This window comes from Sorex araneus, chromosome 2 (genome assembly GCF_027595985.1).
Source record: "Sorex araneus isolate mSorAra2 chromosome 2, mSorAra2.pri, whole genome shotgun sequence".
Taxonomy (NCBI): domain Eukaryota; kingdom Metazoa; phylum Chordata; class Mammalia; order Eulipotyphla; family Soricidae; genus Sorex; species Sorex araneus.
The window spans coordinates 36,195,235-36,221,265 of record NC_073303.1 but is presented as its reverse complement, the minus strand read 5'-3'; the positions used below and the strand labels follow the sequence as shown (position 1 = coordinate 36,221,265).

At 53.4% G+C, this 26,031-nt stretch overlaps 1 protein-coding gene across 2 annotated transcripts in view; it reads right to left on the bottom strand.

Moving 5' to 3' along the window:
• Positions 1-26,031, bottom strand: part of MAP2K1 (mitogen-activated protein kinase kinase 1) — a 79,055-nt gene that overhangs the window by 12,824 nt on the left and 40,200 nt on the right. For both annotated transcript variants that reach the window (XM_055125791.1, XM_055125792.1), the window contains 4 exons: positions 23,755-23,965; positions 22,076-22,222; positions 13,166-13,243; positions 10,957-11,008 (listed from right to left, as the gene is read on the bottom strand). In XM_055125791.1, the coding sequence (XP_054981766.1) occupies positions 10,957-11,008; positions 13,166-13,243; positions 22,076-22,222; positions 23,755-23,965 (488 nt within the window). The remainder of the gene's footprint in view (positions 1-10,956; positions 11,009-13,165; positions 13,244-22,075; positions 22,223-23,754; positions 23,966-26,031) is intronic.

Genomic DNA, 26,031 nt, shown 5'->3' with positions numbered 1-26,031 from the left:
GGGAGAAGGCGTGGAGTCCGACATTTTGTGGGTCCGTTGAGAAGGTACGAACTTGGTGGCGCGGAAAAAAAAAAAAAATGTGTGCTTTGAACTTGAAACAGCCGCAGGATACAGAGCCAGCCCTAGTCGGGCCCGTGCTCGGCTCCGGCCGGCCGGGTTTTCGGCCCGGGCGCCCATGCCCCTGTAGAGCCTGTGGATGTGGAACAAGCGGGAACCAGAGACAGCTTTAGGAATTGGGGTTCCAGCAAGTGCCTGCACCCATGTATGGAGACTGTGAATTAAGCCTTTGCCCCACGCCGGCTAACGGAGGAAATATGTAATTTCTGGCAGAATTTTCCCAGGACTTTATACAGAAATCCAAAACCGCGCGGATGCTGCCGCGTCCGCGCAACTTAACATTTATAATTGTCATCAATGTGAAAGGGTTCCATTTGAACAGGTCAGACTTGGGGGGGAAACTCCAAATAATAACAGTAAGTTTTTGTTGAAATATTGAAGGTTCTTAATGTAACAGCCACCTCTGGACTATGAGCTAAGCAAAAGCCCCACGCTGGCCAACGTGGCGTGGAGTACACCATACTATGAGGCGCAGGAAGGGGGATGAGGGGGAAAAATTAAAAAAAAAAAAATGGAAAAGGAAAAAGAGAAAAAAAAGAGAGAGAGAGAGTTATTTCAACTATAGTGAGTTTTGTGTTGAATTATGGAATGTAATCAAGGTAAAGAAAAAATGAAGTGAAATTCATTAGTTATACAGTAGGGGGTAGGGGGTGGGGGCGGGGGGTAAACTGGGGTTTCTGGTGGTGGAATTTGGGCACTGGTGAAGGGATGGGTGTTTGAATATTGTATAACTGACATATAAACCTGAGAACTTTGTAACTTTCCACATGGTGATTTAATAAAAATTTAAAAAAAAAATAAATAAATAACATTACTTTATATACAAAAAAAAACAAAGGGCCCAGCCAGAGCATGCTGGGGGTGATCCCCACCCTACCCCCAGAAGAGCTTTAGAGGAATAATTCAGCATCGGTTTATTCTACAGACACGGGGGCCCGTTTGGAGCCATGCGACTCAAGGCAGTCACCACTAGGGGAGACAGAACGCAACAACAGCAACATGGCAAGGCAGTGCCAATGGCAAGGGCTGAGACAGGTGGGGACAGTGCTGATGGCCGGTGTAGAGACGAGAGAGGACAGTGCTGATGGCCAGGGCAGAGATGAGAGGGAACAGTGCTGACGGCCAGGGCAAAGAGGAAAAAGGGGACAGTGCTGATGGCCAGGGCAGAGACGAGAGGGGACAGTACTGATGGCCAGGGCAGAGACAGCTAGGGACAGTGCTGATGGCCCAGGCAGAGATGAGAGGGGACAGTGCTGATGGACAGGGCAGAGACAGGCAGGGACAGTGTTGATGGTTAGGGTGGGGACAGGTGGGCCCTGATCTAAACTGACACTAGCCTGTCCAGCGGCCAGGCCGGCCCATGCAGATGAAGCTCAGCGAAAAGCAGCTGCACGAGGACAGTGGCTCCGTCCAGGATGGTGTAGGCCAGTGCTGGAGGAAAGGACTGGGGGTGGGGAAGGGCAGTGGGCACTGTGGAAGGGGAGTGAGTGTGGGCATGAGAGAGAGTGTGGGCATGAGAGAAGCAGAAGCAGCGGAGGAAGAAATGAGGACCCCATGGACATAGACAGGGGCCACCAGAGTCTGGCTCATTTCTGCGCGGGCTGAATCATTTACTGGGTAAATGAGCATCAGAGGGTGAATGAGATAAAATTTGTTCTGTCTTGATTTGGAGCACAGCCGCGGTGCTCAGGGCTCACCCCGGACTCTGCACCCAGTGATCACTTCTGGGGGAGCTCCAAGGGGGGCACACGCGATGCCGGGGATCAGCACTTGCAAGGCAAGTGCCCTCCCCGCTGTACTATCTCCTCTATCTCCTTTCTTAGGGGGGCGCCCACCCAGCAATGCTCAGGGGTACTTCTGACTGCACTCAGGAATGACCCTGGAGTGCTCAGGGGACCCTACAGATGCAGAGGATGTGAGGATTGACTCTGGTCATCTGCGTCTCTCCAGCCCCAGACTAAAAAAAAAAAAAAAAAATTTTTTTCTAAATGTTAAAGCTGTTTTCAGACTTCAGCGGCCTCTCTGTAGCAATCCTGGTAGCATTTTAATAACCCTTCCCTAAAGAGGAGCTAACAGACAGGAAAGGTCACTGACCCTGATGAATCAAGAGGCCCCCCAGGGCCACCACGCCAGCAATGCCAGGCCAGGGAAGTAATTCCATGGCAAAGACAATTAGAATTCAGAGGTAACCCAGACCTCTCAATTACCCGATCCCTATGACCTCTTCCCCGCACAGCCCTCCCAGGGAGCGCGGACAGGACTCCAGCGTCCAGCCCTGGCTGGCCTGGGGCAGGGAGGCCTCCTTCCTTCCCAGCCAGCCGAGATGCGCCACCACCACGGGCTTGCTGAGTGCAGCTGTGCCGGGAGACCCCTGGAGCAGACTGCTCTTCCCTGAGCCTCGCCAGGGACCCACTCCCGGAGCTGCTCCACACGTGGGCATGCAGTCTGGGGTGGAACCCGGGCCTCCTGAATGCACAGCCTGTGCTCCCGCTGAGCGACCTCTCCAGCCCTCACCAGAGTGGGAGGAAATATTCCAGGACCCGACATGGGGGCAGGAGGGCTGAGGCCAAGTCAGGGGCACACCCATTCAGGTCACTCAGCAAGGGGCCAGGGAGGGGACAGAGTGCATGCAGGGCCGTGAGTCCGGTCCCTGGCACCATCCAGGCTGCCGCCTCCTGGTGGCCCCTGAGCTCTGCAGGGCTGAGTCCCAAACACCGGGCCGCCTTGTTGAGACCAGCACGGCCACCTCTGCCCCATAACAAACAAACCAGAACGCTGCAGGAGAAGCCAATGCTGGAGAGCAAAGGAGAACGCGAGGCTCTTCCTCAGGGCCTGACAGCCCAGGGCTGGTCAAGAGAGCAAGTGGAAGTGGCCCCATGCTGCAAGGAAAGTCATTACTGGGCTGTGGGTGGAGACCAAGCACAGAGACTCAGCAGGGAGGGCGCTTGCCTTGCACACAGTCCATCAAGAGTGATCTCTGAGCGCAGAGTCAGGAGTTACCCCTGAGCACTGCCAGGGGTGGCCTGAGAACACCACCCCTCTGCCAACCGACACAGACACCCAGCTGTAAGATACACATGTCAGAGAATCTAATGTACAACAGAGAAGCCTCAGGGAATGGTATTCATCAGGGGCTGGAGACAGCACAGACGACAGAGGCAAACGTCCAACCTGGCCAGAACCTCGCTGGATAAAGCGGGCGGGCATCGTGTGACCTGCATCTCATCTTGCTTCATATTCATGTCTCCCGAGCACTGTCAGGAACGACTGGGAGCAGAGATCCAGAGTAGCCCCTGAGCGCCACTGGGTGGGGCCCGAACCCTCCAAAACCAAATTAAAATACCATACTGGGGGCCTGGGAGTTGGCGCAAAGGGCCGGAGGACCTGTTTGCATGCAAGAGCCCCAGGTCCAGTTCCCTGAGCCCCAGGATCTCCTGAGCACCACTGGGGGTGCTCCTCCTCAGGGGGGGGGGCAATGACAGAGCAGAGGGAGGGTGCTTGCCTGCAAGCAGTGGCCGAGTTTGATCCCCAGCACTGCCATGAGTGGCCCCTGGACACACTGAGCGAGCCCACTGCCAAAAGAAGGCTCTCCGTAAGCCCAAGAGGACACACACAGAGGGCCGTCTGGAGCATGCGCTGGCGTGCCAGGGGTTCTGGGGTCCACATCCAGCACTAGGTGGCCCTGAGTACCGCCAGGGCCACTCCAATGGCCCTGAGCACAATTGGGGACCCCCCTCTAAGAACAGAAAGGAACTGTGATACGTCTGGTCATTTCTCAGTGCACATACACATCGCATCCTAATGACGGGCACCTGAAACTAGAGCACTGTTCTGTGACAATTCGCTCTCAGTCTCCTTGTCCCTTTTGGGGCCACGTTCAGCAGTGCTCAATGGGCCACTCCCAGCTCTGTGCTCAGGGGAGGCCAGGGCCATGCAATCCCGTCACTCAGCTTTCTCGGGCCCCTATATCCTGGCTTTCAGGGGGAGGGGGAGCTCAGCAATGGGGCTCAGGACTGGAGTGCCTGCATGCGTGGGTGAAGCCGGGGGTGCCACAGCACAGCGCAGAGGATCCAACCCCCTAAGCCCAGCTCTGCGGCTGCAGAACCCTGGCTGTGCCACAGAGGCGGCAAGGACCATGCAGGGGAGGGGGCTGGGCCCGGGGCTGGCTCTTACCCAGACAGAGCCAGGGAGAGTAGACACCTGGGACGGCAGACACCAGCGCTCCCCACAATCCCTGCAGGGTGGGACAGATTCCCTGCCGAGGTAGGGAGCTGCCTTTGGCCTTCCCGGTCCTTCCCGGGGCTCAGTATCTTCCCTGACAAGGCTGGCTGCAGGAAGCTGCTGACAGCGGGAGGGAGGGAAGGCCGCCTCCTGCCGCCTCCGACTAACGGCCCAGGTCAGGCAGGGCATCTCTGCAGCACTCCTGCAGGGCCCTCGCCAGCAGCGCTGTCCATCTCTCTCCACGCTCAAGGCTTCCGAAACCCAGTTCAGCAGCTGCACTCCATCATGTTCTTCCCTCCCCGGGTTCATTAATTCACTCTCTACGGCTGTCTCCCTCCCCGCGGGCTTCCCCAAGGCTCCCACGGCTCACAATGGAGCACTAGGCCTGACGGCAGGCATTTGGGATCTGGCTTCATTAGCACACGTCACTCAAGAGATGGGCTAAGTGCAGGGGGCGGAGGGCACCCCCAGCAGGGCGCAGGGCTCATCCCGGCTCTGTGCTCTGGGGTCACTGTCATGCCGGGTGGTGCTAAGGGACGGGATGTGCTGGGCACCCACCATGTATGATCAGACCAGGGTTGGCTACGTGCAAAACAAGCGCCTTCCCCACAAAGGGGCTCCATTTCAGATGCCACCATCCCACATTATTCAATCTTTCTTGTTTAGATTTTTGGGTCACACCCAGTGATGCTCAGGGGTCTCTGATCAGGAATCACTCCTGGCAGTGCTTGAGGGGGATGACAGGGATCAAGTCCAGATGGGCCACATGCAAGGCAAACGCCCTCCTGCAGTATTGTCGCACCAGCCCCCATCACCCCACATTCCACACATCCCTGAGATTCCCCAGGCTCTCCCGAAGAGTGCGGGAGCCCAGAGTTTACTCAAGACCATATGCTCTGCCCCAGTCCTCGACTCACGGGAGTCAGAGATGACAGGCTGTGCCAGGCCAGGAAGCAAGCACACGCCTGGGGGGTCCCAGATGCACACACAGACCGACAGCCCTGCTGGCCTACGTGGGAATGCGGGCGTCTGTCTTATCTTAGCCACATAAAAGGGCCCTGAACTAACCGCACTGCTGGGGAACCTTCTTAGAAGATCCCGTGATGATGGGGGTGGAGCAGGCCCTTTCCTCCCTTCCTCCCCCCGCCCCCCGCCCACCAATGAGACCCCGAGTCACTGCCCATGAATGACCCCTCTGGCTACTGATCAAGCTGCTTAATGGCCATGATCCCAGAGACTCAGAAATCTTGGAACCCAGCAGCTTTGGGCAGAAATCCCTCCAGATTTAATTATTAAAACTTCAAAATTCCAAAATTGCACACGGCCATGCAACATCGTATGCTATTCATAATCAGCAGTAGAAAACAAATTGTCTAATGTTGCCTTTTTTGGCAGATCTGAGAGTTGGGATAAAATCCCAAATAATAATGATGGGTCTGGTGTCGAAGTATTAAATGTAACCAAAGTAGAGAGAGAGTAATGTGGAAATCATCTGCCACACAGGTAGGGGGAAGAAGAAAGAGAAGAAAAAGAATGCAAAGACTTGGGTTTCCCCGGAAACCTCCACATGAAGCCTCACTCGGCCGAGTCCTGCGCTCGCTTCCTCTCCAGTCCAGGAGTTTCTTTCTCCTCTGATTCTCAATAAACCTTTTCATCTGCTTCTAACTCTGAGTCTGGGTATATTGACTCAATATTTTCATTCTTGAAAATATGGTGACACCTGGGAAGTGCTAACACAGAAACAGGCAGCCCCTACATGGAAACGATCTAAAATTTGAAGACAGATATAACAAAAGCCAGAGCAAAAGGTATGAGGGGTTACAGGGAGAAAACGAAATGTGGGGAGGGAGGAAATGGGCAGAAAATAGAAATGCATCTGGATCCTCTCACTTCTAAAGGCCCCCTCGGAAGTGACAGGGCAGCTCCACTCCATAGACGTGGAAACTGAGACTCACTGCCCCCCAATCACGAGGAAGCCTTTCCCTGATTGGCTTAAAAGCCCTGTCTGAGTGCGGCCAGGCCTGCCCCAGGAGGGCCCTCAGCCTCCCGCGGCAGGTGAGCGAGACTCAGCTCGCAATCAAGAAAGGAGACAGCGAAGAGCCTGCTGGCCTGCTGGCAGCTCACTTCTGCACCAGGAGGGGGTGGCAGGGATGAACAATGGGAAGAGCGGACGTCAGAGACCAGCGGAGGGACATATCCGTGACGCACTCCACCAGAGGAAGGAAGACACGTGTCTGGCCGTGCAGCCAGAAAGCTAGGCTGGGGCAGAGGGTGACTTGCCTTGCACACGGCCAACCTGGGTTCAATCCCTGGCATCGCAAATACCCCCCACCACTACCACCGAGTGCTATCAGGAGTGATTCCTGAGCACAGAGCCAGGAGTCAGCCCTGAGCACCATGAGATGCGGCCCTAAAACCAAAATGAAGAAAGAAATAAAGCACCAGGCTTGCTGTCTCAGCACACCAGGCCACGGCTCCCTAACGATCAGGCTGTGAGCCATTCATCTGACGGAGGGGAAAGAAAAACACTCTCTTAGCACTGATCGATCTTTAGGTGGCAACTCCGGGCAGGAATAATTTACAGGACACGCTGTATGAGCCTCTTATTGATCTCGATCGTCTAAGGTGTCTCCAGGCACCCGGTCAGAATCCGAGCTCACTCATTAGAGTGGGCTCAGAGCCACACTGGGCTGCGAGGGGCACGGAGCAGGGCTGCATCACAGGGTCACCCACCGCCTGGATGAAGTCACCAAAAACCTCCTACCACCACTCACAGTCCATGCGGCGACCGTGGAGGCTGACACCTTCCAGGCTCTCAATGAAAGCCTCTCTCCTCGCTGTCATCCGTGTCTCCACCAAGAACTTACAGCTGATCAACATCGGCAGGAGGACAGACAGGACAGCAGGAAGGGCACCTGCCTTGGCACGTAGCTGACCTGAGTTCCTGGGCCCCCCGTATGGTCCCTGGAGCCCTGCCAGATGTGATCCCTGAGCAGAGAGCCAGGAGTAGGCTCTGAGCACTGCCCCGTGCCATCCCCCACCCCAAAACAAAATGCAAGTTGGGGGCAGAGAGTAGTACAGGGGGAGGGCACTTGCCTTACACACACGGCTGGCCTGAGTGTGGTCCCCGGCATCAGAGACGTTCCCTGAGCCCCACCAGGAGAGATCCTTGAGCATCTCGAAATATGGCCCAAATCCAATCAAAAGCAAGTGATTTGTTAACTTCAGGTATGCCTCACTTTACACCATGGGTATGTTCTCAGGAAGAAAGGTTTGAGGCTGGGGGGACAGTTTGGAGGGCCAGAGCATGTGCTTCACACATGGCAGCTCCTAGTGAGACCCCAGTACCACGCGGCACCTCAAGAGCCACCGGGAGTAGCCCTGAGCACTGTCAGCAAAGCCCCCAAACAAAGCACAAAAGGAAAGGAATGTTTCCATCACACCGATGTCATCTGCTTTCCTTCCGGAACATTCCAGGCTCAGTGACACGTGAAAACCCTGCAGTAAATATTGTGAAAAGCACAGAATATTTGCCCCTGGAGACCTCTGTGTGACTTGGGTCTGCACGTCAGATTTGCTGAGAGCAGTGTGACACACTTTCCTCAACCTGTGACCTTAAAATTCTGAGTGTCCCATCTGCACGCCAACCTACACTCCCCGAAATTCAGCAGGAGGGAACAGTGTCCCCAATCCCCGCCGCATGTCTGCAGGGGGAGCACATATTTCAGAAACACCAACCTTGACCCCTGGGAGGGGAGCCAGGACACTCCCAGAGGCTTGGGAAGATCATGGGCAGCTACAGCCCAAGGAAGCCGTGGTTTCAGGACAACTGTTTTCTTTGGGGAAGGTTGGGGGGACCCAAGCCCAGCAATGCTCAGGGGTTACTCCTGGCTCTGCACTTAGTAATCACTCCTGGTGATGCTCAGGGAACCATATGGGATGCTGGGGATCAAGCCCAGGTTGGCCACGTGCAAGGCAAGCTCAGATCAACTGCTTCCTTTTTTTTTTTTTTGCTTTTTGGGTCACACCTGGCTTTGCACAGGGGTTCTCCAAGCTCAGCAATGCTCAGAGGTTACTCCTGGCTCTGCACTCAGGAATTACTCCTGGCGGTGCTCGGGGGACCATATGGGATGCTGGGGATATCAAACCTGGATCGGCCACGTGCAAGACAAACGCCCTACCCATAAAATTTCAGAGTTCTACCAGCAAGAGGTGGGATCTATCCCCCTGCTGTTTGAACCTTGGCTTGTCTATGTGAATCGTTTTAGTCAGGAAAACACTCGTAGGTCAGACAAACAGTTTAAAATGGTGCTTAGGACTTGGGGAGACATGGGCCAGAGCAACAGTACAGCAGGCAGGGAGGGCGCTTGCCTTGCACATGGCAACCTGGGTTCAATCCCTGGTACCCCACATGGTTTCCAGATCCCCACTAAGTGTGACCCCTGAGCACATAGCTAAGAGTCAGCCCTGAGCATCGTCAGTATGAACCAAAAAACAAACGAACAAAAAAAGATTCAGTGAGTCAGAGGGTTGGGCCACACCCGCTGTGCTCAGAACTTTTTCTGGAAGGACTTGGGGGACCATAGGTGGCGCTAGGGATGGACCCAGGTTCAAACCCGGCACTGCATACGGTCCCCTAAGCACCGGAAGTAAGCCTTGAGCACCAGCAGGTACGACCCAAAGCCCAAAGTAAATTATTCATACTACATTTGGGGTGGATTCACAGCAAAATCTAATTCAAATAACCACCAAATTGCCTCCAACAAATAAATTATTATCAATGAAGATAGTAATATTTTTAAGCTGCTCTTCACTTTCCCCTTAAAATACAGAGAAGAGACGGCTTCTCGTGGTCGGGGAAGAACATTTCTTTCCTACCCGAGGAGGAAGCTGGGAAATGCTCCAGGGAGACGCCCCAGGGAGACACCCCAGGGAGACGCCCGCTCTCCTCTGTGCTCTAACTCAGGACTCAAGCAGTGACTCACTCATGGGCTTCCTGTGCAGGAAGCAAATCATACATGAGAACATCCCCCGGGGTCAGGCCGGGGCTGGGGGGTGCTATAGAGGGAGAGGGGCCCTGGCAGTCCACCCATTCAGGATTTTCCAGAGCCCAGGGATCTGCAAAGTTGAGCAGGCGGTCAGGCCAGTGGCACACACCACTTGGTGGGGCAGAAATGCCTCTAGCAACTGCCCACTCTTGGCGGGGAAGTAAGGAAATGCCCACAGGGACATCTGCCCAGAGCTCCAGCTGGCTCACAGAGCAGCCCTTCTTGCCAAAGGGCAATGATCAGTGGCATCGAGAGAAAATTCTTAGAAAGTAAGGGCAGCGGCAAGCAAAATAATAATAATAATAATAATAATAATAATAATAAGGCATGCAGGGCTAGAGCGATAGTACAGCAGGTAGGGCATCTGCCTTGCATGTGGCTGACCCGGGTTCGATTCCCAGCATCCCATATGGGCCCCCGAGCACCACCAGGAGTGATACCTGAGTGCATGAGCCAGGAGTAACCCCTGTGCACCACCAGGTGTGACCCAAAAAGCAAAAAAAAAAAAAAAAGAAGAAGAAGAAGAAGAAGAAGGCATGCTAGTTATTCCAGGAATCATCTGGAAACTTCTCGTAGGATCAGAAATAAAGTTAGGACTCTGGCCACGGGAAGACCAGAGTGGAATGGTAAGAAAAATCAGCAGCAGGCTACTGACTGCTCAGGGCAGGCCACACAGACGCTCGGCCAGTCTCGCTGTCGAGTCTGTGCCTTGTGGCGAGAGGGAAGCCCACACCCACCTCTGACAAGCCACACAAGGAGCTACTTTCTGCAACTTTGCTAGGGCCTGGGGGGCCCAGATCAATCACAGCAGTGTGGAGCACCACAACCAAATACCACCAAAGAGGGACACAAAACCATGGTCACACATGCACACGGCTAAGAGCACAAACACCACGCCGGACGGTGTGTCCTCCTTCCCCACCATCCATCGCAGTGGGGCGGGGGAAGCAGGAGAGGATGCATGACATGGCTGGACTGCCCAGGCCCAGGCCCGAATCCATCTGGGAAAGGAGCTGGCTCAGGGGTTCTTGAAAAAGGAGCGGTCTGGGTGTTGGACCAGGGCATTTAATTGCCTTGCACCCGGCCAACCCGAGTTAGCGCCCGGCATCACATATGGTTCCCCCGAGCCTACCTGCTCTCTCTATTCCTCTGAGAGCAGAGCCAAGACTCAGCCCTGGGCACTGGATCTGTGAGTTGCTGGAGATTGTTTGCAAGGCAGGCACCCTATCTGCTGTACTACTGCTCTGGCTCCCTCAAACTTTTCTTATAGTCAAAACCATCTCCAGTTAATGATTCATGGTTTGGGGACATGCAAAATCAATAGGCAGCAAGTCACACCACACTGAGTAGTTTAGTTTCACTGAGGCTCGGTCGGGCTTGCTGGGTGAGGCCTGGATGAGCTCAAGTGAGAGGGCAGCACAGGTCAAAAGGAAGGTGGGACCTGCTGTCCCAGCCACGAGACTCAACAGACAAGCATTCCTAACGCTTAAACGCTACATGGAGATGATTTCACAACAAAACACAAAAGGAAATGCAAAATTCAGAATGCAGCGAGGCAGTCATTTCTTACCCCTGTGCATGATCTTGTGCTTTTCCCTCAGATACGTCAGGCCCTTTATTACCTATAGAGAGGGAACATAAAAAGAACCTGAAACAGTGCTTTATTGAAAACACTAAAAAAACTCAAGCTTAAGAATTATTATTTAAATATATATATATATATATATATATACATATATATATATATATATACACATACACACATATTTATGTATTGCCTTTTGGGTCACAACAGGCTATGCACAGGGGTTACTCCTGGCTCTGCACTCAGGAATTACCCCTGGCGGTGCTTGGGGGATCATATGGGATGCTGGGATTTGAACCCGGTCAGCCGCATGCAAGGCAAACGCCCTACCCGCTGTGCTATCACTCCAGCACACTTCTTTCTTTTTTGTGAGTTTTGAGCCACACACCTGGTAGTACTTGGGCTATTCCTGGTTCAGTGCTCAAAGGCTGGTCACTGCCAGCAGTACTCAGAGATCCACACAATGCTAGGGACTGACCCTTGGTTTGAAAGCATTTACTCAGTTTTTAAAAATTATTATTATTATGCTGTGATTTACCATGTTCATGATACAGTTTTGGGCGTGCAATGGTTCAACACCAACCCCACCACCCGTGTGACCTTCCCTCCACCAATGCTGCCAGTTAGCCACAGGCCCCCACGCCTTCTCAGGCACAAACAAATTTACTTCATACTGTTTGCTACAACACAAAAGGCAAGTGGAATTACCAAAAAGTCTATCATTAAAAGTCAATCTGTAGGGGCTGGAGCGATAGCACAGTGGGTAGGGTGTTTGCCCTGCATGCGGCCAACCTGGGTTCAATTCCCAGCATCCCATATGGTCCCCCGAGCACCGTCAGGAGTAATTCCTGAGTCAGGACTAACCCCTGAGCATCACCAGATGTGACCGAAAAAGAAAAAAAAAGTCAATCTGTGATAACTGCTGTATCTCCGATGGTATTGCTGCAGTCATAGTCTGAGCTGACTGATCTGTCAGGTGCTGGCTGAGCCTTCTGTGCTGTTTTTGCTCACTGAGCTCAGTGGGCTTCTATCCAACTTTCTCATCAAATTTGGGGGCTCCTCTGGGCTGCGTGAGGTTGGGAGGTGCTGTGTGGCCAGGTCCTCCAGGAGCTGTGGGGCTGGATTTATTCAGCTTTTTCAACTATCCCCCTGGCTCTGATTCATCTTAAATATATGTACCTCATCAAGAAATCATCTTTTGGTACATGTTCTATTTTTAAATAAAATTGATCATAACATATTTTTTCCCCTTTTGGGACCACACCCAGCTCTCTGAAGCTACCCCCAGCACCAGGCTTGGGGACAGCTTCTGGCAGGGCTCAGGGGACCTGGTGCAGCCTCCCACATGCAAACACACTCTCAGTCTGCTGAACCTTCTCCCCAGCCCAAACATTACAAGTTTAAATGACTTTAGATTTACTTGAAGTTGCCTGATTCCACTTTAAATTCCTTGAATTCACACTCAAGTATTTCCCCCTTAAATTTTGCTATCTTAAATGAGATTTTCTTATGTTACAAATGGAAAATATACACCCAGGGTTTGGGATATCCTGCATGTATTTCACAACATACATCTTCAGAGAACATAACTTTTCCATTTCTAATGTTCGTGTGTGAGAGACAGAGGGGGAGAGGATGCCGAAGGGAGAGAATGTGTTTTGTTTCTGTTTTTGATTTGGATTTTGGGACCACACCCAGTGTCTTCAGGGCTTACTACTGGCTCTGAACTCTGTCACTCCTGGCAGGGTGTGGAAAACCTTATGGGGTGTCTGGGATCAACTCCAGGTGAGTTGCAAGCAAGGCAAGCACCCTGACTGCTGTACTAGCTCTCTGGCAACATTTAGAAAGAATAAATGTTGCATGTAAAATCTAGATAGCGAAATTCCAGTGGGAAAACTCCACTTTCTTACAAACTTCCCCTTTCTGTTTTTTTTTTTTTTCCTTTTTTGGGTCACACCCAGAGATGCACAGGGGTTACTCCTGGCTCTGCACTCAGGAATTACCCCTGGCGGTGCTCAGGGGACCATATGGGATGCTGGGAATCGAACCCAAGTCAGCCATGTGCAAGGCAAACACCCTACCCGCTGTGCTAATTCTCCAGCCCCAAACTTCCCCCTTTCTACCTGATGCATTTCCCACTACATCATTAATTTATCAGTGAGGGATTGCAAGCAAGGAGCAGCAAAGTACTCACAGCAATGCTAACTTTTCCTAAAATCTGTTCAGGTATTCTTCCAGCCTTCTTCAGGACTTGATCCAAGGAACCTCCATCCTAGGAATAAAAGTACCAATCCTTTCAGTGACTACTTCTAACAATTCTTGCATCTCTCACAAGGGGCAGATCCCCTAAGGAGAGTATCCTACAGTTTATCTCAAGCGTCAAATATGGTAGGAATGCAAAAACACTGTAGAAGGTATGAGATTTTGACTCAAATCCTGTGGCAAAGCATTAAAAAAACAAAACTAAAATGAGCCGTAGAAAACCCACCTGGATTAGCGGTGAGCTGGTGATAAAAGTGGTTGGGTTCAGGAGACAAACGATCCAGGTTCAAATCCCAGCTCTGTTTCTTAGTAGGGACTGACCCACTTATTTGACATATACAATGAGATAATCCCACAATTAGAAAAATTATATTAAGTTGATATAGAAAAAAAAAACAAGACTAAGTACTCAATAAATGTTTGCTTTTTTTGACCATCATGGAACTTACAATTTGCATTTGGTATTGGTACTATCTTAATAATAATTAATAAAATCTAAAGCGAAGTTTTCTAGAAAGCAATGATTCACTCCACAAACCCTACGGCATGCCACAGACTGTGCTACATTCTACGGAGGACAGGGATATGTGAAAGACAGTTCCAAGGCCGGGACAGCTTCCAAGGCTCATGCACGGCTTTGCCAGAGGGAGCCCCAAGTATGGCACTATGAGGGTCCCTGAATATGACCAGGAATAGCCCAGAAACTGGAGGAGGGAATAAAAAAATAATAATAAATTGAAAGTTTAGCAGAGGAAATATACAACCCTTAATAAAATAAATCAGGAGAAATGTGGGGGCAGGGAGACAGTACAGCAGGTGGGGCACTTGGCCTGCTCCCCAGTACCCCACAGGACTGATCCCTGAGCACCGGGCCAGGAACAACCCTGAACACTGCTAGATAGCCCAATAACCAAAAGAAGAAGAAGAGAAAAGAGCTCCTAACAGGCCTGAGATGGAAACTAAGAGCGAAGAGTAGGAAGAGGCAAATCATGGGCAAACAGAGACGTCTCCAGACATGGGCACCGGGACACGTTACTCTAAGATGAGGTCACGGTACGGAACGCGTTCTAGGACAACGCACACCAGGAAAGCACAGAACCCCATTTTTCAGTGCTGTTGGGGCCCATCCAGAGCGTCACGTCATGCGCACAGTGTGTGCAAGGCCTGTGACCAACAGTCACTTCCATGGGCCCCCAAGCCCCATTTTTATGAAGACTGTGTAATATATACTCACACAAAAAACAGATCATCAAACGGGATATTGGTAGTCAGGTGATCAGGAGTATTTACTGTGTGATGGTTTGTGTTTTTTATTTATGAATTTTCTAGAACGTTTAAGTGAGTTACCTATTTTAGTAAATTATTTATATTGTTTTCCAAAGAAGTTCTACAGTGGACATTCTCAGCAGCAGTGGAAATGTCTGTTCACCTACTTTTCCCGTTTCTGATGGGACTATTCCTTTTGTTTATTCAAGTCTCGCAAGCGCATTACACCTCTCGGATATTAACCCTGTCAGGTGAGTGGAAGGTGAACGTCTTCTTCCGGTCTGAGGATCTTCTCATTCCAGTCTCATTTCTTTTGTGCTGCAGTAGCAGACACAGTCCCCTTTGCTTGTCTTTGTTTCTGTCTGCCTGGCCAGTGACAGTCACTGAAGGAGCCTCGAGAGTCAATGTCATGGAGGATTCTGTCTACGTTTTCCTTAAATAGTTTATAGAATCAGGCCTGAAGGAAGCTCTGCAATCCATTCTGAATTCATTTTAATGCATGGTGTGAGAGGTGGGTCTGAGTTCACTTTGTCACGTGTGGCTGTCCAGTGTGCCCCCCACGACCGCTGGACAGGCTTTCCCGGCTTCATTTCACTCTTCTCTCCTATTTTGAAGATTAGCTCTCCATACACCTGACTGTCTCGAATGTCAGCTGCTTCGTCTCTTTGGAAAGGAGCACAGAGGCATCTCAAAATCCAAAGAACTGGGAGTCCACACGTTCTTTCAAAATGATACCTGCACTCCTATGCTCAGTGTTCACCATAGCCACAATCTGGAAACAACCCAAGTGCTCAATAATATCGGAGTGGATTTAAACCAAAAAACAAACAGAACTGTCGTACACAGACACAACGAAATACCTAACACAAGGAAATACCTACTCGGCTTAAAGAAAAACCTAAGTCATGTAATGTGCCACTGTGTAGGGGATGGTGCTGGTGGCATCAGCTGAATGAAGGCAGTCAGAAAGGAAGGGACAAATGCAGAATGACCTCTCTTTTATGTGACATATAAAGAAAAACAGTTGGGATCAGAGTAATAGTACAGCAGGTAGGGTATTTATTGTACTTGCAGCTGACCCACGTTCAATACCCGACACTGTCCCCTGAGCACTGCCAGGAGTGATTTCTGAGAGTAGAGCCAGGAATAAACCCTGAGCACTGCTGGGTGTGGACCAAAAAAAAAAAAAAAAAAGAAGTCCACACAAAACAAGGCAATGCTGTCAGAGTCTGACCCAGATGAAGTAGAAAAACTCCCAGGTTTCATGGCAAGGACAGAGGGTGACTGTCAGGCAGAAGGTCCCTGCCTCGAGTCCTACTTTCCCTGGGGAGCGAGGTAATTAGTTCTATTACAAAGGAAGCAACCTTGGCTCTCTTCCTTTTGACCTCCTGGAAGAGAGGTGGCAGCGGTCTCACAGCGCAGACGACAGGAGGGGCAAGGGTCTGGAGGAGAGCCAGGACTGCCCAGAGCTGCAGACATCGCCCCCCACCCCCGCCCCCCATCGTTCCTTCTTCCCGCTGCTGCCGAGGGCTTGCCTTCGCCTGCTGGAGCTGCTGTGATTGTGCTTATTTTTAGCAGTCGATTATTAACTAAGTCGACGGTGCTTTTGTGAAGGTTTCTACAGAAGAAACAAATGCTTTATGGAGAGGGAAAAAATGCAAATGCTTTTACTTCTGCTAGAGAACCATGAACTCTGAGTCCCCAGTTCTGTGGCTGGCCTGCTGTCACCTGAGCAGAAATCTACTTCCCCTACAAGCCAGAGAAATTCTGTTCCCATCAGCTACGTCCATTAACCTGAGGGGGCTGGGAAGTCAGTCCCCAGCAGTCAAATGTGGCTTATCTCTAGGGAAGTCCAGTGCTTAGCTAAGTGCTTTAGAAAGCAGGGCTCAATGACACAAACTCACTTTAAGATGCACAGAATTGGGGCTGGAGCGACAGTACAGCGGGTAGGGCACCCCTGCATGAGGCCGACCTTGGTTTAATCCCCGGCATTCCACATGGTACTCCAAGCACTGCCAGAAGTGATTCCTGAGTGTTAATCCTGAGCCAGGAGTAACCCCTTGAGCATCACTGGGTGACCCAAAAAGCCAAAAAAAGGAAAAATGGGGGGAAAAAAAGATGCACAGAATGATTTCTCTGTCCTGGGGCATAAAGAATGGGATTGGGATAGGATGGGAATAACTAAAGCCAAGACTGGTTTACAAGGGTGGAGGAGGAGCAGGGGGATGGCAGGGGTCCCTGAGACAAGGGTGGAGGGAGGAGAGCATTCCGGGCAGAGTGTGGTGCAGGAGCACTGCATGCATGACACCTACCATGCGGACAGAAGTAAGATGCACCCAAAAGGCAGCAATGGCAGTGATTGTCATTATATGGAGGGAGTTTGCCTTGCATGTGGGGGGATCTGGGTTCCGCCTCCCAAGCCCCTCCAGGAGTGACTCCTGAGTGCAGAGCCAGCAGTAACCTGTCAGCATTGCCAGATGTAGCCCCAAAGCAAAAACACAAATGGAAAGAAGGCCCATAATGGATTCCCGGCACCACACGGCCCCCCAAGCGCCACCAGCAGCAACTCCTGGGGCCTGAGCCCCTGAATGTTCCCAGCTGTGGGCCCAGAACAAAACAAAAAAGATGGGTCCAAATAAGGTTCCAGGCAGAACAGATCAACAAAACGTGGTGAAGGCTCGTAGGGCCAAATGTTCACTATGGAACGGAGGCGGCGGGCCCAGGGCAGAGCCTCCCGGGCCCGCTCAGACGCGGGTGCGACCGGAGAGTGTGGGAGAAGGCACGTGTCTGAGGGCTGCAAGGCAGTTTCACTATTTCCCTGAAAAGACTCGGGGCAGACCACGTTAAGCAAGGGTGGGACCCTCTGCTTCCGTGTCCGTCATACGATCCCGCCAGCGTCTGCATTCGTGAGGCTGACCACAGCCAGGAGTCGGGGATGTGAGTGACAAAGCCCTTCATGGGGAGACTGTGGCACAGAGGACCCCAGGAGTGGCCGGGGCACAGAGCTCGACAGGAAAGGCCCAAAGAGGTGCCCCTGGGTAACACCCGACCTCGGAGAGGCAGAAGCTGAGGCAAAGGGGAAGTGTCAGGAGAAGAGGCAGACAGCTGTGTCTGCCAGGGCAGCCCAGGCAGCTGGGAGCAGCTCTGCCAGCGCTCATGGTTATGTGGCCTTTGTCATGGTGACCTCCCTGCACGGTCCTGACTGACCGCGCATCTCCCACTGTCCCGGGTGCATTTGCCCAGGAATGCACACTTGGTCTCTTTTATTTATATATAAATAAAAATAATATATATATAACTATAAAATAATGCTGTCCTCTTTTATTTATATATAGTTGGGGGAGCAGGGGAGGGGGCATACCCAGAGATGCTCAGGGGTTACTCCTGGCTCTGCACTCAGGAATTACTCCTGGTGGGCTGGGGGTACTACACAGGACGCTGAGGACTGAACCTGGGTCGTCCTAAGGTCTGACTCTAGCACTGGGCTGACAGTGCCCCCACATGCAGTCACTCAGCACCAACCACGGGGCACGCAGACACAGTGCTGGCTCCTACGCAGATCGGCCACCCTTTCCCGGTTTCCCAGGCTCAGGGTCCCCAGGGCAATGCCAGCGGTGTCTTTAGGCGCCGGTGTCGGAGGACCCCACTGTCCCTTAGGGCCAAGTTCACGTGGGGTCGGCGGCAGGAAGGGCCCATGTCCAGAACCGGAAATGGGTCAAGAGAATAGAAACCAAGCCTGTCTTATCTCCTCCCAGGAATGGGCAAGAGGCACAAGAGCCATGATCAGTGACAAGTAATTCGGAGCAAAAGGGAGACCTGCAGGGCACAGAGCGACCATACAGCGGGGAGGGCGCCTGCCTTACCTGCAGACCGGGCACCCCATAAACAACACAAAACAAAAGGTTCCAGCAAGCTCTCACTGAATGCACAGGTCACGGCCTGAGGACTGTCTAATCTGAAGCGGGTCCCTGGGGCTGGGCCACATCCTGCCCACAAGCAGCTCCCTGGGGTCACTGTCAAAGGGAGGATTCAGGAGGCACAGAACTGGAGAAAACTCGGTGACTTCAGGGTTCTAGTGGTTCCAAGAGAGCGGGCCTGACCGGAAGGTTCCTGATGCACAGAAGCCCCCACCCCCACTCCTACACCTCTCGGAGAGGAGCCCAGAACGCCGTCGTCCAGCCTGAGACGAGCTCCAGGGGGCAGGACATGCCCCCCAGGCCTCCGTCCCCGCAGCACATGGCACCTCACGCAGCACAGACACTAAAAATAAGCGTGCGTGAAGCTGAGCCCTTGTTTATTAACCGATCGGGCTCACACCTGCCAGAAACCATAGAAACGCAGGGTGCAAGCGTGGCCAGGGTCGCTCGCAAAGATCCATTCCGGACCTTTCTCTGCAGTGATGACAACAGCTTGAGAACATAGCCCTGCCCCAGGCCCAGAGTAAGGCCCGAGCACCGGAGAACAGCCCATCGGGCACTCCGCACTCAGCCCACCTCCGCAAGTACCGGCCCTGTGACTGCACAGCTCCAGGCCTCCCTCTCCGGCTCCTGGCTGACGGAAGAGGGGTCTCGGCAATCTGTCGCACCGCCGGGGCTGTGGCGTCATGGGAGAGCATTTGTCTTGCATGCATGAGGTTGTGGGTTCAGTTCCTGACATCACCTCCCCTCCCCTACACACACACACACACACACACACACACACACACACACACACACACACACACACACACAATCGTTTCGCTGGCTGTGATTAGTGGCAGGTGAAAAGGACTCACTCAGTAAGTGGTGGGAGCTGGGGTAAGTCCCCCATCTTCTGCTCTTCTGTCTCTGTGCTCAGGAGACCACACTGGGTGCTGGAGATAACACCATGCCAGCCGTATGCAAAGGCAAGCACCCTACCCACTGTACTGCCTCTCCACGGCCCCCCACCCTACCCCAACTGCTTCTTCTACATCTTTATCCAAAACTCTTGGGGTGAGCTGGAAAACCAACCGTCACAGCCCAAGGAGCACAGGGAACCCGGAGGAACAGTCCCTCCCTGGGGTCCGGCCCAGCAGAAGGCAGCTAAGCCCCATGTGGAAATCAGTCGTCACCCCGGGCTGCGACCAAGCCAGAAACAGGTCTGCACTCTGCCAAAAAGGGGCCCGGCTCTTGCTACAGCAAGAGGGCCGCACGCGTTCTCGGTGGCCTTTCAATGTGCGGGAGATGTTTTTGGGATCCACGTTCCATATGGCACCTCAAACGTTGGCAGATGCCTGGGGCAGTGTGCATGGCACTTCACGATCATTAAAACGAAGGGGTGTTCCGAATTACGGAGCGCCAGCAAGGCACAAACCTCCTACGGAGGGCTCCCTTCAGCCTGTGAAGGCCAGGCCCAGGCGGTCTGATTCCAGAGGCCGGGTTAGAGGGCAGTCAAGCGGGCAGGCCCAGCCGCCGTGAAGAACTCGACCCTGCCTCATCAGCCCGCGTCTTGAGCCGTCAGAGAGTCAGGCGGAGGCTCCTGGCTCAGGTTGGCAGCAGAGAGGCTCCGAGTGGACAGTGCCGTTACAAACCTCACGACAGCATAGCCTCGGGTGCAATAAAGGCCACCGCACAGACGTGGACAGCACTCGGGGGAAAATAAGAGGCTTCTGAAGGTCCTGCAGGGAAGGCCCCCATCAGCAAACCAACGATCAGGGAACATCTGCTACGTGCCAGGACTATTCTGGGCTTTGAAGACACAGTGACAAATACGACAGCGTGCCGGCATGGATTCTGGGGAGAAGGGAGGCATGAGTAAACATCAGATTCCAAATCGCCTGTGTCATGCTGCCCAGTGGGAACATGGCAAAAAAAAAAAAAAAAAAAAAAAGTTGCAACTCTGAAGTCAGTCCAATGAAGCCCAAGGCCTGAAGGCTGAAAGGAGAGGCCCATCCCCCACTCGGTGGTGCAAGCAGAGGTGCTGTGCCCAGGCTGCTGCCTTTGGGCTGGACCAAGACTTTTTTTTTTGTTTTTTGCGTGTTTTATTTATTTTTTATGAAGTTGTCCATGATGATTTGTTACATTCACTATTTCAACACCAACCCCACCACCACCAACTGGATCAAGACATCATACTAGTGACATGGTCTTGGGTAAATTATTCCCTTTCTCAGAGCCTCAACTTCCTCACTTGTGAAATGGGGATAACGAACCCACTGGAGAAGATGATGATGAAAATGCAACAAAATCTGACTTGTTTAGGAAGTGCTAGGTACTGAGTTGCAGAGGCTGAGTACGGCAGGGAGGGCGCTTGCCTTGCTCACTGCCAACCTAGGTTTTATCCCTGGCACCCCAGAGGGTCCCAAGTCCCACCAGGAGTAACTCCTGAGTACAGAGCCAGGGTAAGCCCTGAGCAGGGCCGAGTGTGCAGCTCATGCCCCCCCCCCCCACCCAACAGTCACTGTCATCCCGTTGCTCATCGATATGCTTGAGCGGGCACCAGTAACGTTTCCATGGTGAGACTTGTGACTGTCTGGCATATCGAATACGCCACGGGTAGCTTGCCAGGCTCTGCCGTGTAGGCGCAATACTCTCAGTAGCTTGCCCGGCTCTCCGAGAGGGATGGAAGAATGGAACCCGGTTGGTCGAGTGCAAGGCAAATGCCTTACCCACTGCGCTACTGCTCCAGCCCTTAAAACATACACCCAACATGTATTATCACTGTTGGTACTGCCAACCTCACTGTGAGTCACTGGACTAGGAGGCCCCTCTGGGCAGCACCCAGATGCCCCTTACCGGCCCCTGCCAATGACGCACAGCTGGGCAACTACTTGACTCTGTGCCCAGAGTTCACGCTCTCCCCCTCCCCAGTGCCCCGAACCCGATACCTCACACACAGCATCACCTACAGTGGATTTACATAATACTAGATTTTACCCACATCAAAATGTTGGGGACAAGAATATCCCCCTGTAAAGAAAGGTAGGAGGGGCTGGAGCAAAGGTACCCGAAACTCGCCAAAAGTGATCCCAGAGCGCAAAGCCCGGAATAAGCCCTGAGAACCTACTGCGAGAAGTGGCCTCAAAAAAAAAATTTGAATTAAAAAAAAAAATCAAAATAAAGAGGCTCACTCTAAGCTCCTGCTCTGCCCTACACATGTCTCTCGCTTGCTTGTCTGTGTCTCTGCTAGCCTACTTGTGGCCTGCAGAAGCCCGTGCTCTCTCTTGGACACATATGTCCCCTCTTTCTCTTTCACATCCCTCCGAGCAAGTTTCAGTCAATAAAAACTATCTTGCTTCCAAGTCAAGCACAGAGCCAAGAAAGAGCCCTGAGCATTGCCAGGTGTGGCAATCTAACAAAAAAAAAAAAAAAAAAAAACTACAAAACTAGGAAGGAAGGGAGGAAAGAAGGGAAGGAAGATGAGGGAAGAAAGGGAAGGAAGGAAGGAGGACAGGAGGGTAGGAAACAATGAGGGAAGGAAGGGTCGGAGGAAGGATGGACGAACTGTCATCGTCCTGTGATCAAGGCCCTCCCAGCAGGCTCTCCTGATGCCGAGTGCTGAGGGGTGCAGGGCGGTGGAGGCGGCCGTGGCCCCCCTCCCTGCGGGCGGCACCCACCATGTGCTCCATGCAGATGCTGATCTCGCCGTCGCTGTAGAAGGCGCCGTAGAAGCCCACGATGTAGGGGGAGTTGCACTCGTGCAGCACCTGCAGCTCGCGGATGATCTGGTTCCGGATGGCGGGTTTGATCTCCAGGTGGATGAGCTGGGACAGGACCACAGGAGAGAAGAGTCTTGGTCAACACGGAGAAGGGGGGCGGGGGACGGGCGACACTTCCTCCCGTGTGAAGGTGCTCACCCTGAGGGGGTGGGGGAGCCTCTCGAGCAGTGCTCAGGGGGGCCAGAGGCCCCGCCCAGCAGTGCTGGGCTCAGCTGTGCAACCGACGGTTCAGTGTCTGGGGTCAGCCACGCTGGAGTCGCTGCAGCCACACCTGGCGGTGCTCTGGGACCACAAGGCGACACGGCAGAGTCTGGGGAGCCCCGTGGCCCTGGGGACCAACCCAGGATCCCCCACCGGTGCCGTGAGCCAGCGCCCGGCTTCAGCTCTTAAAGTTCCCTACTTTTATGAGGGAAAGACAGAAACAGAGAGAAACAAGGAAGGAGACGGGCAAGTTTCTGCCCAACCGAAGCCCCGAGTGCCAACACACTGGAGCTGGGGCTGGGGCGAGGCAGACGGTCCCTGCTCCGAGCACGAGGCCGAGCAGGGTGTTCGCTTCACTAGACTGAAGGGAAGTTTTCTCCTGACGAGCTCCGGGAGGCTGAGGGGAAAGTGGTCTAAGGGCTTGGTGGAAGCGGGTAAGAGGGGCTGGGCCTGCAAGCCCTGAGGTTTCAGCTGGACACAGAGAGACTCAAACACAGCCCGGGCCTGGGGGGCCACCTCGTGTCCCCAGATGCTGCCCGGAGCTCCGGCTGGGAAGACAAGTGACTGACACGTGAGAAGATCACCGGATTGGGCTGAGCACCTCAGAGGAGCCAGACAGTGGAGGGCGGCAGCCAGGAGCCGGCGCCTGTGAGGCAGCTCACGAGAGCTGGGCGGGAGGTGGGCCTTGGGAAATGGGCACAGCCGAGACACCAGGCCAGAAATAAATGTGGTGTGCCAGGCGACAGGCAGGAAGCCCAGTATTCTTCCCTGAGCACAGAGGGAGGACAAGGGGCCCCTGCTGTCACGTGCCAGGTTAGGGACGGGCAGAGACACGGAGACTCCTCACTTACCTGCAGCCGGACAGTCTGACGCTGGGAGTGAGAGCAAGTCCTCCCTCCACCCGATTCCAGGCCACACGGGTCCTCAGAGGGAGTCTAAGGACTCGCTTGGAAAGGCCACTTGGGGTTGGTCGCTTTTCTTTGTCTTTTGTTTTTTCAGTCACACCCAGCTCTGCCCTCAGGAATTACTCCTGGCGGGCTCAGGGACCACTTAGGATGCCGGGGATGGAACCTGGGAGGCCAATGCCCTCCCCGCTATACCATGGCTCTGGCCCAGAGTCAGTCCTTTCGTGTTTCTGCAGTGCCAGGGATGGGACCCAGGGCCTCACACACACACAAGGCTTGTCACTTACTCATTTATGTTTTTGGTTTGGGTTTGAGGGTTTCGCCTGGCGGGGTTCAGGGCTCACTCCTGGCTCCGCACTCAGGGGTCACGCCAAGGAGCCAGGGGGACCCCATGGGGTGCTGGGGAGAGTCGGCTGGTGCAAGGCCAGTGCCCGCACCGCTGGACTCCGGCTCCCTGTCAGGTGGCCTCACCTTCCTGGCCATGACGAGGCCCGAGGGCCTGTGGGAGACCTTGAACACCACGCCGCCGTTGCCGGCGCCCAGCTCACTGATCTTCTCGAAGTCGTCATCCTTCAGCTCCCCGACCTTCTGCTTCTGCGTGAGGAAGGCCTCGAGGCGCTTGCGCTGCTGCTCATCCAGCTCCAGCTCCTCCAGCTTCTTCTGCAGGGCCTCCAGGTTGGTCCTGTGCCAAGGGGGCCGGGTCAGTGCAGCCGCGGGGCCAGGCCGCTGCCCACAGGAGCCCTCCCACTGACAGAGGTCAGGCTCGGGGTCCTCGCCTGCTCCTGCTCCTCGCCTCTCACCCCCTACACACAAACACACACACACTCACCCTACCCTGCCCCTCCGGGGCTCAGGGTCCTGCCTGCTCCTCGCCTCTCACCCCTTACACACACACACACACACACACACACACACACACACACACACACTCACACTCACTCACTCACCCTACCCCACCCCTCCGGGGCTCGGGGTCCTCGCCTGCTCCTGCTCCTTGCCTCTCACCCCCTACACGCACACACACACACACACACACATACACACAAACTCGCCTACCCCGCCCCTCCTCTGCAGGCTGGGGGAGTGCCGCCCCTCTCAAATGCCTCAGGTCCCTGAGGGCAGCCAGGAAGCAGGCACAAGCCAGTGTGGGCCCCCTCCGGAGCCCCCCGGCTTGACAGGTCCCAGAGTCCTGGCTCACTCAGCACCTGCTATTCTGCCAAATAGAATTGATGTCCCAAAGACACGGAACGGAAACCGAGGCAAATCACCAAAACAGGCTCTAAAACGCATCACAACAGTACAAACACTCCAATGGGATCAGAATGGGGCAAAGAATTTAAAAAGGTACGTCTTCTTGTATTATTTTTTTGTAAAATTCATATAAAATGCACTCCGACCAGTGAGATAGTACAGCAGGGAGGGTGCTGGCTTGCATGTGGCTCACCTGGGTTTGATCCCCGGCAACCCAAATGTTCCCCTGAGTATCCCCAGGAGTGATCCTTGAGGGAAGTATCAGAAGGAAGCCCTGAGCACCACCAGATGTGGCCAAAAACTAAATAAATATTTAAGAATTAAAACAGGGGGCCAGAGCAATAGTACAGCGGGGCATGGGGTGGGGGCGGCTTTTGCCTTGTATGCAGCTGACCCAGGTTCAGTCCCCAGTGTCCCCCAGCACCACCAGCAGTGATTCCTGAGCCAGGAGCACCGCCAGAGGTGGCTCAAAAACTATCTATCTATATGTATGTGTGTGTATGTAACAAAAATGCACACATTTTTTATACCCCACATCTTCTAAGGCAGGGTACAGTACTCTATTAAAGTATGTGATGTCCACTGGTCAGAACATCACATCGTTGATTTAACACAAACCTGAACATACAAACTCTGGTTCCTGAGTTTTTAAGGGAAGTGAAAACACCGCCCTGATCAGAGCAGTCTTGGTTTAAAATGTGAGTCTTCTGATGCCCGTCGAATGCCATCTTAATGCCCATCTCATGCCCATCTCACTTGACAGTAGAGCTGTTCAGTGACTTGGACCTACTGAGTCTTCCCACGCAAACCAGGCTCTGAACCAGCTTCCTGGGCGGAGGGGGTGTGAGGGACAAGCCCACGTCTTTTGCAGTCATCTGTCATCCGTTTATCTGCTGTTATAAACAGTCCTTACAATGCCAGTTGTAACTGTTCAAATGACTCCGGGAACACACTGGCCCTTGGGAGGCACAGCACCCAGCCAGTGGGCGCCACGGCAAGCAGCACCAGGAGTGTGGCAATGTGGCAGGTCGGCGTGCAGCCAGGTGGTGGGGGCTGCTGGCCTTCCAGAAGGGTGCAGGGGAGAGCAGAACACCCACGGCTCCTGGCAGGTGGAGAAGAGCTTCTACCACTGTCAGCTGATCAGAACAGCCACCGTTACACACCGGAGGCAGTAGAGGGGCCAGAACGGGGCACAGCGGGGAGGGTGCTGGCCTTGCACGCAGCCGACCTGGGTTCGATCCCCAGCATCCGCTCAGGTCCTCTGAGCACCCTGAGTGTGAAGCCAGCAGTAAGCATGGTGATACATGCACCCTCACCCCCCAAAACCCCAGAAAGCTAGCAGTAGAGGCAGAAGTGACCCTTGGCCCTTCACTCACTCTACTCAGAGCCTCAGGGAAGGCAGGGGATGGGGCCTCGGGCTGCCCAGGGGTGGGGAAATCCATTTCTGCCTTACAGATAACAGTGCCTGGGGCTGAGAGAGTTAAAGGTGATTTCACC